The sequence below is a fragment of the Anas acuta genome, chromosome 2 (assembly GCF_963932015.1).
Source record: "Anas acuta chromosome 2, bAnaAcu1.1, whole genome shotgun sequence".
Classification (NCBI taxonomy): domain Eukaryota; kingdom Metazoa; phylum Chordata; class Aves; order Anseriformes; family Anatidae; genus Anas; species Anas acuta.
Window position 1 is genome coordinate 153,061,170 of NC_088980.1, and position 18,940 is coordinate 153,080,109.

The following is an 18,940-nucleotide window of genomic DNA, read 5'->3' on the forward strand; positions in this document are numbered from 1 at the left end:
AAGGGGATTGATTTAATCTCATCATCTCAGTCTTTTCAAAGGTGTGATAACCTTCCTCTCTCAACACTTAGGATGGGAGCCTTGTTCCTACAAGAGAGTCCACAGCACACACATAGCAAAGATTGCACGGACTGCAGCTGTTTGAAGTCAAATATCTCTGATCTAGTTTCCTAGCCCTGGCCCATACCCATAAAATCAAGGAAACATAAAGCTGTCACAGCCAGAGTGAAAAAACAAGAATTCATGCTCACGCAGCCATTACAGCACAGCAGGCAAACAAAAAGGAGCCACATGAATCCTCTCCTTCCAGGTGTGTCACGTTCTCCTGTCTGGAAAAGGTCTCATTTCCTAGGCTGTGCTCCTCCTTTTTCAGGAGGGTAGATGGCAATCAGCATCACTGATACGTGCAGCCCATCACCCCGTGGTTCTGGCCCCTTCCCTCTCAAAGAGGCTTCTTCTGACACCAAGACACAGACACGTCCTCCAGCCATATATCCACTGCACACAAACATGCAGGGGTGACCTCCCTGTCCTACCTACCACTTTCTGCTACTGAATGCTCACCTTTACACCTAAAGATGATTTTTTATGTTCAGGAAAAAATACACACAGACACAAACCCCATCATGTTCCCTTTAATCAAGCTAGCGAGTCACAGCAGATCAATTTTTGCTTTCCATCAGCAACAGCAATGACTCTCAGGCACTGGTGGACACGGGAGGCACACACACTGGCTCCCAAATGCACATCCTCTGCAGAGGAGCACATGCTGCCTTGGCTGGTAGGTGCTCCAAATCAACAAAATAAGCTGGCCATCAGCTCTGGGATCTCTGTGCCTTTACAGTCATTTGGGGCAGTCTGAGTTGTTTGGCTATCCCAATCGGAGCAATTCTGGGCAAACCTATTGTGTCTGGGGGGATCTTCTTATTTTTCCCCCCTCTGATCCAGATTTGCAGACCTATTTTTCCAGGCATGAAAATACTATAGATGGAGTGATGTTTTCCACCACTTTTTGCAGAGATCAGAACATAAGAAAACAAGAACTTGCTTCAACTGCAGCACAACTTATATCGTAAACATCATGTTTCCCATCAGACTGCTGACTCTCACCACCTGCCAAGCACGAGCTGGTTTCCAAAGGCTGAATTCTGAGTCTCAGAGGCTAAATAGTGGCTGTCAGTGGGAGGACTGCAGGAAGATGGATGCAGAAATGTGCGCTTTACAGCCCCCATGTCTCTAGCCCAGCTCAATAATATTTCCTGCCATGAGCAACCCTCATTTAGATTGTAATTTCACATGACACATTACCACCATATACAATCAATATATCATAATCACAGAAAGAACAAATGAGGAGATGGAATGGCCATAAATGCCATGTTCTTGCCACTGCAGCAATCTTCCTTTCAGATCACAATCCAATATTATTTTAAATTCCCTGAGCAATCGGGTAGCCACAGAATCCCTGGAAAACAGGTCCACAGACTCTTAAACCCATTTGCAGTATGAAGCATGACAGTTTCCTTATTTCATCCCATTCATCTCTTAGACCCTCCTGTTGATCTTTTCTCATTGTACCCCACACCATGAAATTTCATTTTGGAAAAAAGGAAAACACACACAGCCAGGTGCAATATGGAGTTGTGGGGGGAAACAGCTACTTGCCCTTTTCATTCTAGGTGTGTAGCCTCATTTTTGGGGGGAGTGGGAAGTTCCCAACCAGAATTGTCTGGAAATCCATGTCTCTTTTGATGCACATTAATCCAATTATGCTTTATTTCTCACTGTTGATCACAGTTGAACATATTTTTCAAGACAGCTGATCCAGCAATTTTCAGTGGTGTTACTTTCTATCTTTAATTTTAAAACTCTAAGTCTTATTTCTCTATCTTAACTGATATTTGCAATATGAAAATACTCTGGCTTTTGTCCCTCAGGTTATTAATGAAAATATCCAATGGAAAAAAAGAATTATAGTAGTCTCCTCATGACCCAAATTTAATCCTGTTGAAAATTCAATAAACTTGAACTTATACATTCCGTTTGTTTTTCATCCTTCCAGCCAGTTACTTTACTGCATTATCCTCCATGAACTCACTGCTGCTTACATAAAACAAAGATTATGATTTCAATTTAATAGCATTTTACATGTCCAGTGCACAAAGGAAACTCAAAGAATATGAAGGGGAAAAGCAATGAACACTTGAAAGCTTTTCTATAGAAGGAAGCTTAACTCAATATAAAACTTCCCCACAAAGATCCAATTGTATCACATCTATTGCATTCTGTGCCCTCCAAAAGTTACCTCCAAGCTAAGCAAGCGTCTCTCATTTAATTAGTTCAAGAAAGAATTAGATCTTACCTTTTCTCCTTTTTCTCCTCTGCCATAGACTCTGCCCTAGAAATGCAAAAAGAAGAAGGTACATTTAATAGCAAGGGTGTCAAACTATACTGTAATTACATATTTCATCTTTTCCTTGATATCTATGTGCGTGTGTGCATAAATATCACTAATACATATATACACACAATCACAGGATGGTTAATGTATGTAAAGTTACTTTTCGGGGCAAAATTCCTTAATAATACTTCAGTTACAAATTAAAATAGATAGCCCATCCCCAATTCTGCTCCTCTAGCACCAGAAAACACATCTTGTTTTTCACTGATACCAGAGTCTGATATTACATTTTCAAAATCAAAGATGCCAGCAACTCTAATTAGACTGAGGGTTAAAGACTTCCTTGCTTAAAAACTCAGTCTGGCATTTGCATTAATTGCAGCTGGGGAAAGCAGGATCTTGGTTATCTGAATGTAAAGAAGTTGGGAGAGATTTGCATCTTCTTTGTGTGTAGTTGCCACTTACTGTCCTCTGCTGGACGTGCAGCTGTGCTAAAACCAAGTACATCCAAGACACATATTTTAACTAAAATGCCAATACTAAGTTAATTATCAACTAAACTCAGGGATGAACCCATCCATTCCCCCCTGAAAGGCCAATGGATGCTAGAAAGACCAGTTTCTCCCTGGTATAAAGGCCCAGCAAGAGAAATATTAAACAGAGTACACTGACACTGTGAGCAAATGTTCCATGTAGAGGAGAGAAAAACTACTTGTATTTCCACCTCGTTATCTAAAAATCGTTCTGTTTCTTACTTACTGACTCTCCTTTTTCTCCTCTGAGTCCAGGAAGCCCTTGACTGCCGCTTTCTCCCTTCAAAAAGAAGAAAGGTTGTTGATACCACAGAGATAACCACAAGCCCAGAAATAATGGACAAAAATTTCCACTTATCCTCCCCATTGTCCTCACTTGTGAGCAGCATGATGTTGGTGTTTGCATTTCACAGTTAGGTTTTGGCTGCCTTGTGGTTTTATTTGGTTGTTCATTATTTTTTACTTGCTTTTTGGAGAGCAGTGCAATGAGGGCTTGGCTGAGATTGTGGATACTTCTGTTCCCACTAGTCTCTACTGAGATTTCAGCTCCTGCTGAAAGTCCAGAAGGACGGGGTGGACTTCATTACATTTATACAGACTTGAATGCCCAAGCTCTCAGATTGATTTTGCACTCTATTTTTCATATGGAAAATCCTGCTGGAACCCTTCAGGGTGCACTGGCTAGGCATAGAGCTCTCTATTGTGAAGTACTTCAAAAGTCATTATTTTCTCTTAAACCAGGAAGAACTTAGAAAGTTGGTTTGCTTAACACCTAGAGGGTGCACACCTAAGATGTGGAAAAATAAACCTGTAAATATTGTCAGGACTTTAGAGTTATATTTATATTTCCAATTTTGAAAAAAAACATTGTTTTCATTCACATCAGGTTTTCATGATCAGTCAACTCCTCCATTCCCTAGCAGAAAGGTACAACACACAGTCACTCTTACTGCTTCCACAAATGGAAGTGAAAGAATGGTAAGATGCAAAAAAGATAGTTGAAAACATTAAAAAAATACAAATTATGATTGGTAGGGAAACAAAAACTGGAAAAACAAGTATATAGGGAGAAACACTGATCAAATAAAACCCAGACAAAACTTTCTCTTCACTTGTTTTCTAGGAATCATAGAATAGTTTGGGTTGGAAGGGACCTTGAAGTTTATAACCCCTCTGCCATGGGCAGGTACACCTCCCACCAGACCAGGTTGCCCAAAGCCCCATCCAGCCTGGCCTTGAATGCCTCCAGGGATGGGGCATCCACAGCTTCTCTGGGCCAGTGCCTCAGCACCCTCTGAGGAAAGAATTTATTCCTTATATCTAATCATAATCTTCTATTTCTTAGTATAAATACACTCCCCCTTGTCCTATCACTGCACCCCCTGACAAAGAGTCCCTCCACAGCTCTTCTGTAGCCCCCTTTAGGCACTTGCAGGCTGCTGTAAGGTGTCTCTGGAGCCTTCTCTTCTCCAGGCTGAACATCTACAACTTCCTTAGCCTGTCTTCATTGAAGAGGTGCTCCAACCCCTTGATCATCTTTGTGGCCCTCCTCTGGGCTTGTTCTAGTACTTCCATGTCCTTCTTGTGCTGGGGGCCCCAGAGAAAAAGGATAGTTTTCACCCAGAAAAGAGAAAATATTTTCCAGGTTAAGGAGGGAAATAAACAGAGAGCCAAGGAAGATGTACCATTTGATAAACATCTATCAAATATATATCTAAAGGTGATAAAACCTGCAAGTGCAGAAGAAAATACCTGAAAATCATAGTCATGTAGTCCAGTGTCTTAAGACTGGAAGAGGGACCAGCTGAGCATACGTACATTACTTAGACCTGTTTAAAGCTATTTTTAGTGTTGCCAGTCACTCCTTTGAGTCCTCCTGCACCAGGTGGAGCTGATGGAGAGCAGAAGGCTCTGCCTATGCACTTCTAGTTACCTCCTGCCTGGTTCTCACCCAGAGCACATAACACCAGCAACACTGCTGAGCCTTCCATCCATCATGTTGAAACACAGTGACACTGTTCCTTGCACATGCCTCCGCTGTTTGTACCTGTGATTGACTTTTGATTGTAGGCAGTTTAGGTAGTCTGGTGTAGACACGGTATCAGGCTGAAAATATCTCAGACCTGGAATGGGAATTTTCAACTGCCACAATGGCAGTAAATCCAGTGACTCCCCAGTCCTTCCATGTGAACTGCATAGGATTTATTTTTTTATCTCAATTCATTTTGTCCTGATCTCTGTCCAAAAAGTGTGTTTAGCTGCACCAGACACTGAAATATTTGTCAAAATCATGCTTTCTTTTCCCCTGATGCAGATAGACTTTTGAAAACATCCATATCAATTTTGCCAAAAGGAAAAAACTTCACAGAGCAAGTAGCACACATGCAAAAAAAAACCAACATTGTAGTCAAAGGCAGGTAAGCAACACCATTTCTGCGAAGTGGATGGAAACAGATCCCACAGATAAAAGATTTTCCTTAAACTTGGAGCACAGATTGATAGCAGTCCTAGAAGAGAGCAGAAGCCCACTGACCATCAGCCCAGTACCCCAGCCAGCCTGGCTGCCTCCAAAAAACACAGCATGGATGGCAAGTACAAAAGGAAAATAAATTCCATTGGGCTGTTAGAATCTGAAACTTGTCAATAAGACCCAAGTTCAAGCCAATTCTTCCAAGGCTATTTCCTATCTTGCTCTTCCCCAACACCATCCTTTACTGTATCTCCTTCCAAAACATGTACAGTGTGTCTCCATACAGAAACCCAAGTTTGGCAGCATAGATGACTGAAGCAAAAATGTTCATCTCTAAGATATTTTTTTTCTACTTTTTCTAGTAACTGCAAGCTCCTGTTTTGCCATGGGTTTTGAAAGTCAAATTAAAGAAGGACAGAAACTTATTATCTTCCCATGCAGGGTATATGCTTGGAGTATTACCCTAGTCTGATAGCACCATAGGAAAAGCTTGTCTAAACAACCCTTACCAAAAGAAGAAATATACTTTGGGACCTCAGGATAATGGAGCCTGAACACTAATCTCTTTGCCTTCAACCCCGATAGATGACTGTCACAATCACTTTGCTAAACAGACCCTCAAACTGACTGAAAAGAAAAAGAAAAAAAAAAAAAAGGGAAAGAAAAAAAAAAGTAGCCATTATTTCTACTTTGGACAAGGAGTGAATAAGCCACCAGCTACTGCTCTAATCCAGGGAAAAAACAAACAAAGAAATCCAAGACAAAACAACAATAACAACTATCTTACTCTAGAGAAGTAGTGTTACAGTCTTCTTCCTTTTATCAGCCTCTCCAAAGATCCCCCTTTTGGGGGCAAGGGGTTTATTTTGGTTTCTGCCATTGATCTCCACTGCTATTAGTACCCCCTAGTGGGACTCATTTCTCAGGTGACTCACACCAGCTGCACATAGTTTTTTTTGAAGCAGCTACATCAGCTGCTTTCCTGGGTACTTATATAGCCATAAGGTCCCTTGTGGGGTAGTTCTCAGTACCAGCCTGTAAAATACTTCTGGATAATGCCCAAGTGCCTACAGTCCACTTAAGTATCCCTAGGGCTCTGGTTATTTAGGATTAGTTTTCAGCCTTGTAACTCACCCCCAATAAAGAGATGTTCAATTATGTTGATGTCTATAGAGAAAATCATGACTTCTGACTCAGAGTCCTGACATCACTGTTTCTACCTTTTTCTGATAATTCCTTTCCTTCTTAATTAGTTTACTCCCACCTCTCCATTTAGTCAATTAATGCTTAGTCTTTTCTTAGGCTGTACTTGCTTGCTAATGTGTTTTAATCAAACCTAAGAGTATGGTGGATATGGATTTATTTATTTTTTTTTGTAGCATTTCTTGAAGCCACAGCTCTAGGATTTATGTAACAAATAATAGAAATATTCAATATTCATTCCCTTAAAAAAGCTTTAGAGCCATCCTCATTACACAACAACACAACTTTAAAACCTTGCCCCTTAGAAACAAGGAGACGAGTCGAATGACCCTAGACCGTATTTTGGACACCTCTACCCCATAATGCAGAAGCCAGTCATTTCTGTGGGGCCTCAGCCCACCTCATGGTAATACTGGGGAGCTGCAAATAGCACCTCCTTTCTTTCCTATTGCCAGCATTTCAGTTTGGGTGGCTCAGTAATATACAAATAGAAAGGAGGGGAGAGAAATTTGTCTCTGCACAGAGAGCAGGGACTGGGACAAAGCTGATCTCCAGCAAGCTGGTCTTTGGCTGGCCTGTGCAAGGACTGTTGTCAAGGGCTTTATTTATTATTTAATCTTTGCTGGTCAGGAATCAAATCTATGGCTTGCCTTCTTTAGCAGATAAAGAAGCTAAGCTGTCTGCCTCAAATCATCAGTTGTTTGTACCAGACTGCTGTCAGAGCCATCTAAGTGGCATCATCCCCGACTCTCAGTGCCTGTGACATGGCCCTACCTTTAGTAGCATGCAAGTCATGGAACACTACATCCAACAAAAAGCCATACACATCTCCAGAGCCATCGAGTCACCCACCTGCAGGGGTGGGACAGCCATTTGGGGATCTGTTAAAAAAAGCCTCCTGCTGTGGTGCTTGGACATAGCCTGTTATGTAAACAACTAATACCTCCTACGCTGTGCCGTGCTGCACACTACAGACATCCTCGCCAGTGTGCAGACCTTGTCAAAGCACTGAAAGACAACGGGATGCTGCTGCAGGGCACTTTTATTATAACCCTCGTCGCCCTTCTGCAGCCTCCTCACAGGAGTCATGGCTCTGCCATTCTTCAAAACAGCCCCTTATTATTTAGGCTGTCACAGATTAAAATAGAAAGTTGCTATTTATATTCCCATAAGGAAATATTTTCTGCAGTTTCAGTCAGGCACATTCGAACACTAATGCACTCGTGCTCTTTATTGCCAGCAGAAAACATACCCCCAAACCCAGATCCTCATCACTCAAGATTTCTCTCTGCAGGCAGAAGAGCAAAGTCTGCCCCCCCAAAAAAACAAACTAACAAAAACCAAAACAAAACAACAAAAAACACCAACACCACCACAACAAAATCAGTGCTGAGGATATCTGACCTTCCAAAACCCTGAGATTTTTCCTCTCCTCTCCCCTCTCACAGTGTTTCAGGACAACCGAATACCTTTTGCTGGGCTGCAGTGAGTTTATTCACCAGTTTTAAATTCAGTCACTGAATTTGCAAAAGTGATTCATATGGAAACATTTTTGAATACATATTCTTCCCCAAAGGCTTTTTAATCACACAGATGGTGAAACTGGGAACCACCAACACCACCAACTTTCACCTCTAAAGCAACATGAACCCTTGTTTTCTTCCAGTACAAGTGCTCTCCTCTAAGTCTGTTTCACAGCTCGAACTAGAGCCATGCAAGAAGGAGAATGCCTGCGTGTTGAATGTGCACAACACACACACATCAAAGAAGCTTGCAGAACATGCAGGATAATATAGAGGTTGCACTGTGAAACTTGAAGCAGCCATCACAACCATTCTCCTACCCTGTTATCTAGGAAGAAGAGTACTAAGGAAAGTGGCCTGTATTTAACATCAGCTCATGACTAAAACACGCTCGTTAATAACAGATTGTGGCTAATCCCTTGCCCCATTCTCAGGAGATATTGTAGAGAGTGACTGGGAGGCTGCTACCTAACCTACAGCTATCTAGTGCTGCTGAGCAAGGCTCAGCACAGAAGGGTTTCCAGGTGACTCATCATGAAAGCTGTGCATGACCCAGTGAAAAATAGGAGTTTGCAAAAAACACCAGTTTAGAACCTATGTGAAAAGATTTTGGAACACATTTATTCTCAAGTGGCAACAGAGGCTCAAATGCAAGCCTAGAGCAAAGCTACGAGTCAGGCAGAGTCCCCAGCACTCCAAGGTCATTGAAAAGTATCTGAACTAAGTGATATGTCAAATTGATCCTTATTTCTCAAAATCTTCAACTCCTCTATTTACTCTGAAACTGCCTTTTTTTGTTGTTGGCTTTATCAGACAGATGAACCAGCACATCTTACTGACCTTTTGGCCTTTAGGACCTTCAGGGCCGATTGGGCCTCTCTCACCCTAAAGAAAAAAAACATGATTAGTCAGATGGATCTTGCCATTATATAACAAAGGGACCCAATCCCACAGTCACTGAGAACAACAGAAAGGTTTTCTGGTTTTAGTGGGCAGCAGGCTAAAAGTGACAGGTCTTCACAAGCAGTGACAGTGAAGTTGGCTGCTCAGAGGTCCCAGTCACAGCCAATACAAGCATTATATGATTTTTAAAAGGTATGAGATCTTTCTCAGGGTGGCTATCTTTATTTCCAGAATTTCTTGCTGCTCAACTGAAGAACGATACACAAGATTGGGGTGGATAAAAATAACTACTTTGTTTTCCAAGGTTGCTTTCAAGACTATCAGCATGATCAAAACTGAATTAAATAAAGATAAAACACCTGGGAAGATTGCCATTACCTCTATAGACATCCCACCATCTGGTTCTTTCTGTGAAGTGCTTACCACCACTAGGTCTCCAAGCACTTCACAAACATGTTTTTTCTTATAACTCACTTGCATGGTATCATTATTTCCAAACCCATCCAACACACCAGGAAAAAAAACGCACTCTACACTCACCTTTTCTCCAGCAGAACAGGAGCAATTGACAGTCTTGAGGTGGGCAACTTGCTCGCTGCCAACAGTGGGCTTCACTTCCACGGGAGGTGCTTCTGTCAGGACCGTGACCTGGCACTGCACCCAAACACTCAAGGTCATGATGAAGACTTTGATGCTAGAAAACTTTCTCTTCCACCCACTTTAGAGAAACCATATAGGCATTACTGCACAGCTAAATATGTTAGGAATGAAATCCCACAAAAGCCATTCATTCGAGCAATGGGAGAAAAAGTGGCAAAATGAACAATGAATCTCTTTAACCAGGATCGAGAGGAGAAGAGTGAAAGGGGAGTGGAAGTGACTACTGAGAGCTGGGGACAGGAAACTAAGCAGCAATTGGCACTGTGTTAGCTCTCCCCATATAAAACCAGTGGGATTCGTGCTGAATATTTCATGCTGAATTTCTGTTGTTCCATCATCACTTCAGGGTTTTGTTTCCCATGACAGTTTGACAGGGAAAAAGTGACTTGGAAACTTCAAATTCCTCATACTCATCCCTTTACAGTTCTCTTCTGGCACTGCTGCTTTACCAATTATATAGCTAGGTTTGATTCACCATCATTATAAAAATGATAAACCCACACTGTCATATATTTCCTGGTTTGTGTAATAGATTTCAATGAAGAGTGTTCATGTGAAAATGAATTAATGACAAAAAGAAGCTTACTGGTCCAGAGGGAATGTCACAGCAGGTCTCCAGCTCAGCATGCCGAGAATCACAGTAAATAACCATCCGCTGAAGATCAAACTGGAAGACAAAGTGAGGCAATAGTCTCAGAGACAGTGAATTATTAAAGACCACATGTCCTTTTGTTTGGATACACACAGTGCAGATGAATGCAAATAAAAACCAGATGGGGCTAAATTCATGGCGATTCTGTGACTCCCGTAGTCAATCTCTCTCTTTCTCTCTCAATAACAGACCAATATCTCAGCATTCTTCAAGAGTGCTGTGTTAATGAGCCCCTGAATACGCCTATTAACTCTGTGATGCAGGTTTTAATACAATAAGGAGCTCTGCTAATCGCTGTGTCCTGGCCAAATTCCTGTCTGGGAAGACATATTTTGCCCACCTATATCCTTCCTAGAATTTCATCTAGACATAAGGTTTGTTTTTCTCCTGTAGCGCCTTGCATCTTCTGACCATTTACCCCTGTGTGAGAAATGCTATTAGCACACTTAATATGCACATCCCATCCTTGTTGTGCAGCTAAGAAAGATTACCTAAGCCTCAAACCACCCATCATGCTTAAGTTATACCAGGTTAATGCAGCAACCAGACCAATGTGCAGGTCTAACCTTAAGTTCAATTAGAGCAAGAGCCATTTAATATCAGCTTTATTTTCCAAGGAATAGAGACTATGTCGTGACTCTACTTAGTCAATAGGATTTCTTTTTTTTCCCCATCCCTTGCTGTCACAGGTGGAAACCTTCTTAAGGCCAGACTGGACAGAAAAACATCTTTATGTGTGTAGCTCAGTACTTATTTCGATCATATTTATGGATGATTTTGTCTCTGATCTTAACTCTTGTGTATCCTGGGACTAGACAGAAAGATGAAATACATTTCTCATTTTTAATCCCTTTTACATAGATATTGACAATCTCGCATAAAAAGGCCACAAGTCTTACACGCGATGAAATACCAGTCTGTTTTAGCTGTGCAACACAGGTAATATTTCAGTTATGCTGCTTTAGGATAAGGGTCATTTACAACAAAAATGCCCCAAAATACAATCACATGCTGCAAGCCCAGCACTGAAAGTCACACCAGTTCTACTCGATACACGCAGTACTTACATCAATGGGGACACTATCGTACAAACGTTTGCCAATCACAGTCTTTCCCTGAATGTCAATATTTTCCCTGTCTTCAATAGGCAGCATCTGCACCAGCTTGCAGTCTATGTACAGCGAGACAGCTGTTGACTGAATGCTGAGGGCAATCTTGTGCCAGCTGCGGTCAAAGAGATCACTGACTCGTGCGCTGCGGAAAACCACTCTCACGGCATCTTTGGTGAGCCCAACGGCATTGTACTCCACGGCTTTGTTCTCTCCGTCCAGACGGATTGAGACCTGAAAACAGACAGAGGTGATTTTGCCATTAGGTGTACAGCCTCCTCCTTCCTCCTGCCTGCTTTCCATTGCAACTAACACCCCAAAGACAGGCATTTGGTTAGAAGCTGATGCAAAGAGCAGAGGATGTTCTTTTGGATGAGATATGAAGTTGGATAGGGAGCCTATACCTGTTCTAGTGAACAGACAGGGCAGGGCACAGGCTTGAGCACAAACCCTTGACCATCCAAAGCCTCTCCTCATGAGCACGCTCCCTGGTATGGTTTCATCCCATGCCACCATAATGCCTCCCAGGCAATTCTTGGGCATGGTTGGGTGCTAGCACATGTCAGAGACATCTCCCCAAAAGTATACAGACAAAGCTGAGCCTGTTTTGGATCTCTTTACCCTGTGCAATCCTCCACTACTTCCCAGCAGGCTCTGTGCTCTTTAGTCTCCCTCACATGTCCTCAACCATCCCACAGGGCATGGACAAATCCCTCATTTCCTGATATGCAAACAGTCTGCTCCGCTGTAGCATTACAGATTATTCAAGACACTTTGAACTGAAGACGAAAACACACAATAATGATTATGCCTCGGGCTCTGAGGAGACCTAGGACCATGTTATTACACAGTGTGGACACAGACAAGCTGTGCAACTTGAAGTCAGTGCTGAAGACTGGTTCCTGGCCTAAATCATTTAATTAGAAATAAAAGAGACAATGCTTAGTGATGGAGGAAAGCTAGAAGTTTAAGGATAGATGGCCTCAAATGTCTTCCTTTCAGAGTAAAATTATCAAGTGTAACACATAAAAAATGAAGTCCCAGGTGACCACTCTTGGGCAAAGCATTTTCAAATGAGTGAAAACAAAATTCCATTTTAATCTTGTATTAAATCACACCACTCCACTTGATCACTGCAGAATCAATACCTCACCATTGATTCCCTCCATCTTTCTTCCTTTACATGTCTCTGCCTTTCTCTCCACAAGCCATTCCTAGCAACATTGTGCTACATATACCCCATGTTGCAAGCTACGGAGTAGGTAAACATAGGCTTTTGAAGACATTATACTCTTAGCTCATTTAAAAATTGATTTTCTCTTTTATCAAAGACAGACAGTTACTGGCAAGCAGCAGGGAATGGAGCAGAGCTCAGAGCCTGGGGAAGCAGTGGAGCATCCATGAGCTGCAAAGCTGAAAGGAGTTTGGCCACATTGGCACCAAACTGTGCCTGATGGAAGCAACACGGGGTAGGCTGCCTCCAAACATGACACAACATCTCCATGCAGCTGGGCACCATGCTGGCTAGAAATGCCATCTCAGGTCAGTGCTGGCTTAGAAGTGTCAGCTGTCTGTAAACTAAGCAGGTACACAAACTCTTAGTGGCCAAAGTTCAAGAGACTGTGCATGAAACAAGGCTCATGAGGCTCTAAGAACACTTTTGGCACCACAATTGAAGGCGGTTTTGAAAATATTACTGAGAATCTTGAGTTCTTTTTTCTCTCCCCATCTACACAGTTCAGGTTTTCAGCTGTCTCCAACAAAACGTACAACCCTGAAAAACATACAGCCCAACCAAACCATCTCCTGCTGAAGCACACTCAAATCTCTAAGCTTAGTATAATACTAAGAATGCTAGATTGGAAAAGACAGCCCTTTACTCCAACCTTAGGGTCTCATACCTGTGGTATGCCGTACTTGTCAATAATCTGCCAAATATACCAGTCTTCTTTTCTGGAAGCCTTTCGGAATTTGAAGGTAGTTACAAAGGCATATTCATCAGGCAGACCTTGTGGGAATACATCCCTGGCATGGGGAGGGAAAAAGAGAGCAATGTATCAGGCTTAGCAGTGTAGAGCAGAATTTCTAAAAACTCTGCATGTCCCAACAATGCTTCCCAAAAGTATCATGTTGTTCCCACAAAATCTGCTGTATTTGGCAGCTTAAAAAAGATGAACATGAGTTTGTGCCCTCCAGGTGGTTCTGTCCTTGAGGAGCCCTTCTCCATTCCAACAATGAAGCTCTCAGGTTAAATAAGGAACAGCGAAAATCTTCAGTCTCAGATTCATCATGTCAAAGCAATTGATTTTCACCTGATGATTCAGTTCATGCATGCAGCAAATCGTCCTGTTCTTCTCTAGATGCACTGGAGACCTTTGAAATCTGACAGTGGGCAGGCATGCTTGAAATCCTCTATAAATGTACCAAATTATAGTAACAAATATTGTGATACTTCCCCCAAAATAGGCACTACACCTCATTCCTGCCCAAGGATATTTTCCTTGGCTGGCGGCCTGGGAGAACAGAACCTTCTCAAATCACACTTTACAAGTACCTTAGGCAGAAATTTGTTCATTGTGACACCATGGTCCATGCATAAGTCTGAATTAACCAAAACCAGCACTGTTTGACTCAACCCCAACATAAGAACATACCAGAAATGAGCTGGACAGAAGGGATAATTAACCCAAAATCACAATTTTTTGTCACTAGGCATAAATGGACATCTAGGAATGAGGATGAATGGAACAAACATGTTCTCCCTCCCTCCAACTCTTTATGATTTCTCTTTATGCTCTCTTTATAACGGTGCAATACAATGAACCAATTATTTTTCTATTTTTTTTATTGCATTCATGATTTTGCAAACTTTACTTATATTGCCTCTAAGCTATCTCTTTTCCCAGTTGAATAGTCCCAGCTAACTTCATTGTTCCTAATGCCCAGGACAGCCTGCTCCTCTGATTACTCCTAAATAGGCCCTTCCTAAATATCATGTCTTTGCTTCTGGACATCTGAGCAGTCAGGCATAAGCACCCATTAAAAAAAAAAAAAAAAAAAAAAAAAGACAACAGCAGCAGTTAATAAAGAGCAAAAGAGCAAAACAGTGAAGAGAGTACTCTTAAGGAATACTGAATACTCAACACAGTCCATTGCTATGCAGAAACTGGCACGGTTAACCCAACGGCATGCAAAGCTAGAAGTTGTTACTGGAGTTTAAGGCAAAAGTCTCATCTTCAGCATTTCCAGAATGCTATGGTTTACATTTACAGCAAAAGTCGAAGGCCAAAATATTCAATCATCTTTTAGTCAGTGCTTTGAATTTCCTGTATTTTTAGCCAAGTTTAAATTTCAGAATAAGTATTACTGTGATTTTTTTTCCACTGCTGTAGTTTTTGCTATATAAAAAGCCCATGGAGACTATGCATCATTATAAGCTGGTCTTCCCACTGGGGGCAAAGGCACCTTCTGGAGTCTTCCAGCACAAGAGAAAACTAAACCAGCTCCTTCCCTTTGGAGAGCAGACAAGGCTGTCTTATTTCTCAGTAATAGGCATTCATGAACCATCCTTCCCTGGTCACAGATCCACCTCATGCCAGCATCGATCTCCCCTGTGGTGCACAAAATAACCAGACATTCCCCTGCCTTCATGATGAAACAAGAAGCCTGTCAGTTGTCACATGGCAGAGCTGCCATGGAGAATAAAACTGGCATGACTGGGCACTGAAAACCACCAAGAAAAACTAGGGGATATTTGGCAAGAGGGAGCCAAGTTGGTCACATCAGCCCTCCCGAGAGGGCACCCAGCCAGGTCTCTTGAACTGTTGACATGCCCTCATGCAAATTTCCTGTCAAATGGCTTTGGACACTCATTGTCTCCGTGTTTGTCATAGAAGAAGCTTTGCTTGGCTTTTAACATCATTGACAGATCAAGAAACTTCAGCAAGGTGGAAGATTGACAGCTAAAAATGCTTTTCTTATCACTGCATCCTCTTGAACATTTCCACATGAGAGTGCAGTTTGTATGGAAATCTCCCTGTGGCTCAGCTCCTAAACCTCTGCTGTTTCAGAATAGATGCCCAGTGCATTTAACTTAACTCACTCCTCACCACCTACCTTCATCATCACAGCTGGGTTTAGTGGGCTGCGTCCCCACCCAGATTTTTAGGACTCTGGTTTGCCTTTTGGGCACAAGAGAACCCTACTGACTTATTTTTCTGGCTACACCTCACCACCAACTCTAACCTCCTCCTGAATGAAAGCAAAGCAGAAAAATGGTTTCTCAGTTAATCCCCAGGTGGCACAAGGTGGCAGAGTTACAGGTCTGGGGGTGCTTAGCTGTCCTGGTCCATAACACGTTTGCTGTTATCACATCAACAGCAGCTTGACTCTTGCTTTCCGTGCTGCCTTTCCTTGTTGCTTTTACAACTCCATGTATACAGGCGTGCTTCGTTCCTAGTACAAATTAAAGGCAGTGTCTGTAACTGTGGCATCGCTGCTTTGCTGAGCAGGTAGGTATACGAGCATGTGGTTGAAGTTAATCCCTTGTGATGATATCGTGTTTGGCCTGACAGCCTACAACCAAATCTGGAAGAGCTGATTGCTGGCCTCTGAGCTCAGACAGCCTCTCTGGATACTTCTGATCTGGAAACAGGAATATCACCATGCAAGCTTAAATTCAGAAAAAGGTTTTCAGATGCTTAATACCCACAGAAATAACTGAGAATTAGGTACCTAAATATCCTTGTGAGTCTGGCCACACATCGTCACACAGAGGCTGACAAATGGTCCATTGGGTTGACTTACACTGATAGAAAGCTATAATGACCTATTACCTGTCAACCTCAACTGATTTTTTAAGGTGCTGAAGAACTGACTGCAAGTACCAGACAGAAAAAGGCTCCCTGCCAAAAGCAAACCTAAAAACGCTCATTGCTCTGAAGATATGATAAAAGCTATTTCTCAAGTCCTTGGTCCTTGCATCTTTTACAGAGACGCATTACTGCATAAATAACAGCACCTCTGTTTATGAGCTTTCATTTCTTTCCTCACTAAAAAGTGATCTCCATCTAAAAGCCCAGGTTTACTTAGGAATCCAAGGGCAGGAATTGCTGTCCCTAGGTATGTTTTACTTCCTTCTCTCACTCAAGGCTGAATTGAACTGATGATCCATATTATGGAGCTTTGCTGGATGGCTGGTACCTACAGGGAGCTCTCTGCCGGCTCCTTGGTCTATAACTCTGACAACAGGATGGATTGCAGAAGAGCTCATTATAAAACTCCAAGGCATGGGAATCCTCTGGTGCTGCAGATCCATCTAAGAGTTAATTAACCCATCGCCAAGTTCAGGTAAATCGCAACTTCTACAAAGAAAAGATGATAATGACCAGGCAGGAGACTCTCTTAGCCATTTTCCGTTTACACAATATATCCTCCTTCTTACATGTTTTTGTTTGGCATAAGAGCTTACATCTGTAACAATCAGAGTGATATCCTACATCTATAACAATAATACAGTGGAGAAAAATAAGATTATCGGTTCTCATTTCAGACACAGAATGTAATGGTTATTAATAAGGTGTTTGCATTTGGTGAGGAAGGGACATAATGAATACACCTAGAAAGTCTGACCATTTTCACCTCAACTAAAAACCACTAACCACTAAGTAGGAAGAGGAGGATGAGAAGCAGAAGAAGAGGGGGAAGGGAAGGGAAGGGAAGGGAAGGGAAGGGAAGGGAAGGGAAGGGAAGGGAAGGGAAGGGAAGGGAAGGGAAGGGAAGGGAAGGGAAGGGAAGGGAAGGGAAGGGAAGGGAAGGGAAGGGAAGGGAAGGGAAGGGAAGGGAAGGGAAGGGAAGGGAAGGGAAGGGAAGGGAAGGGAAGGGAAGGGAAGGGAAGGGAAGGGAAGGGAAGGGAAGGGAAGGGAAGGGAAGGGAAGGGAAGGGAAGGGAAGGGAAGGGAAGGGAAGGGAAGGGAAGGGAAGGGAAGGGGGAGCTACAGCAGGCTATTCCAGACAGGAACAGCCAGCCAAGCATCAAGAAGTTCTGTGAGGTGGCAACTGGGATAAGAACCAAGCCAGGCTAGAGCCAGATCAGGCAAAAGGAGACTGAGGGATATACATTGCAGAAGGAAGCCTTTGGAGTTAGAACCAGAAGAAATAAACAGAGGAGAGAATGGGATAGTGAGCCAAAATCTTGTCATTAGCCAAGACAACCATGAAGAGAAACATGCCTGAATAAACCAAACCCAAAATCTGGGGCACAGAAGATCCACTGAGGAGCCATGAGCAAACAGCAGGAGAGCCCCAGCGACCTGAGCTGTGGGGAGAAGCACTAGCACTAGACTAGTGCTCAGGCAGCTAGAGAGATCTGCCAGTCCCGCAGTGCCCAGGACACAGATTGCATCCTGTCTGTTGCATTTGATCACTCGCAGGGTGCCTCACTATGAATGGGAAGAAAGTTCATGGGTGTAGGCTCCAGATCGGAAGATGAATAGGCACATTTCCCATGCAACTAAGCTGGCACTTTGTAAAAGTACGAGTGTTTATATAAAATGATACAAATCCTTTAAGCAGATAATAAAGTGAATTAAATATATTACTTGGTTAACGATTTTGTATCTAATTATGAGATGTAGCTATCAGTTGCTAAATGTTGCTTGAGGTTATCTGCAAGACAGGACAGATGTTTTTGTTTTGTTTATTATTCCAGTTATCGGTTTTGTTCAGCCTTATGAGATTTCATTTTCTGTGAGCAATGACCCTATATGCACCATCTCCGAATCCTGACATCCAACAAGTAAAATGAACCAAATATGCAGACACCTTCCGCAGTGACATATCCATTTGGTTTCATTCCCAAACCACAGGAGTATGGAAGTTATAATGCAAAAGGCTGAAAACAGAAAAAAAAATCTTCCTTAGTTCTATGTTTCTGTTAATCATTTAAAAGGAAGCTTAGTCATTTCAATGTACTAATTTAGGATACTTTATTCCCAATTGGCAAAATAGACAATTGGAAAAAAAAAAAAAAAAAAAAAAAAAAAGACTGGGCAAAAATATCCTACTTATTTTAAAAACAACATGAACAAATAAATGGATGCAATCTGAGCAGATGGAAAGTCATCATAGCTGGTTGGTCTGGCTTTGCTTCCTCAGCTTTTCTGGGAGAACATCAACAGCAAAAACAAGAACAAAGTGCTTCAGCTCTTAATTTCTAAAAGCAGTGCAAATGGACAGCTCTTTATAATCCATGGTAAGTTGTTCCAGAGGCTAAATGCATTCATTAAAAGTGTGCATTTCTTCCAAGCTGTTTTTTGATGATAATAGGCAGGCACTGACTTTCAATCTACCACTATCCGTTGCACCAAAGACTCTCTACTAACCTTTCATTCCCCAAAGGTGCTTATACACGTAAGTGGTGATCACCCCAGTTGTTAACTTCTTCTTAACTTTACCTGACTGTATTGTGCTCGTGTTTCTTACTATTA

General features: G+C 42.2%; 1 protein-coding gene across 3 annotated transcripts in view; it reads right to left on the reverse strand.

The window, feature by feature from the left end:
* Positions 1-18,940, reverse strand: part of COL22A1 (collagen type XXII alpha 1 chain) — a 222,545-nt gene that overhangs the window by 116,563 nt on the left and 87,042 nt on the right. For all 3 annotated transcript variants that reach the window (XM_068672709.1, XM_068672708.1, XM_068672711.1), the window contains 7 exons: positions 13,356-13,479; positions 11,413-11,688; positions 10,280-10,360; positions 9,574-9,687; positions 8,971-9,015; positions 3,161-3,214; positions 2,363-2,398 (listed from right to left, as the gene is read on the reverse strand). In XM_068672709.1, the coding sequence (XP_068528810.1) occupies positions 2,363-2,398; positions 3,161-3,214; positions 8,971-9,015; positions 9,574-9,687; positions 10,280-10,360; positions 11,413-11,688; positions 13,356-13,479 (730 nt within the window). The remainder of the gene's footprint in view (positions 1-2,362; positions 2,399-3,160; positions 3,215-8,970; positions 9,016-9,573; positions 9,688-10,279; positions 10,361-11,412; positions 11,689-13,355; positions 13,480-18,940) is intronic.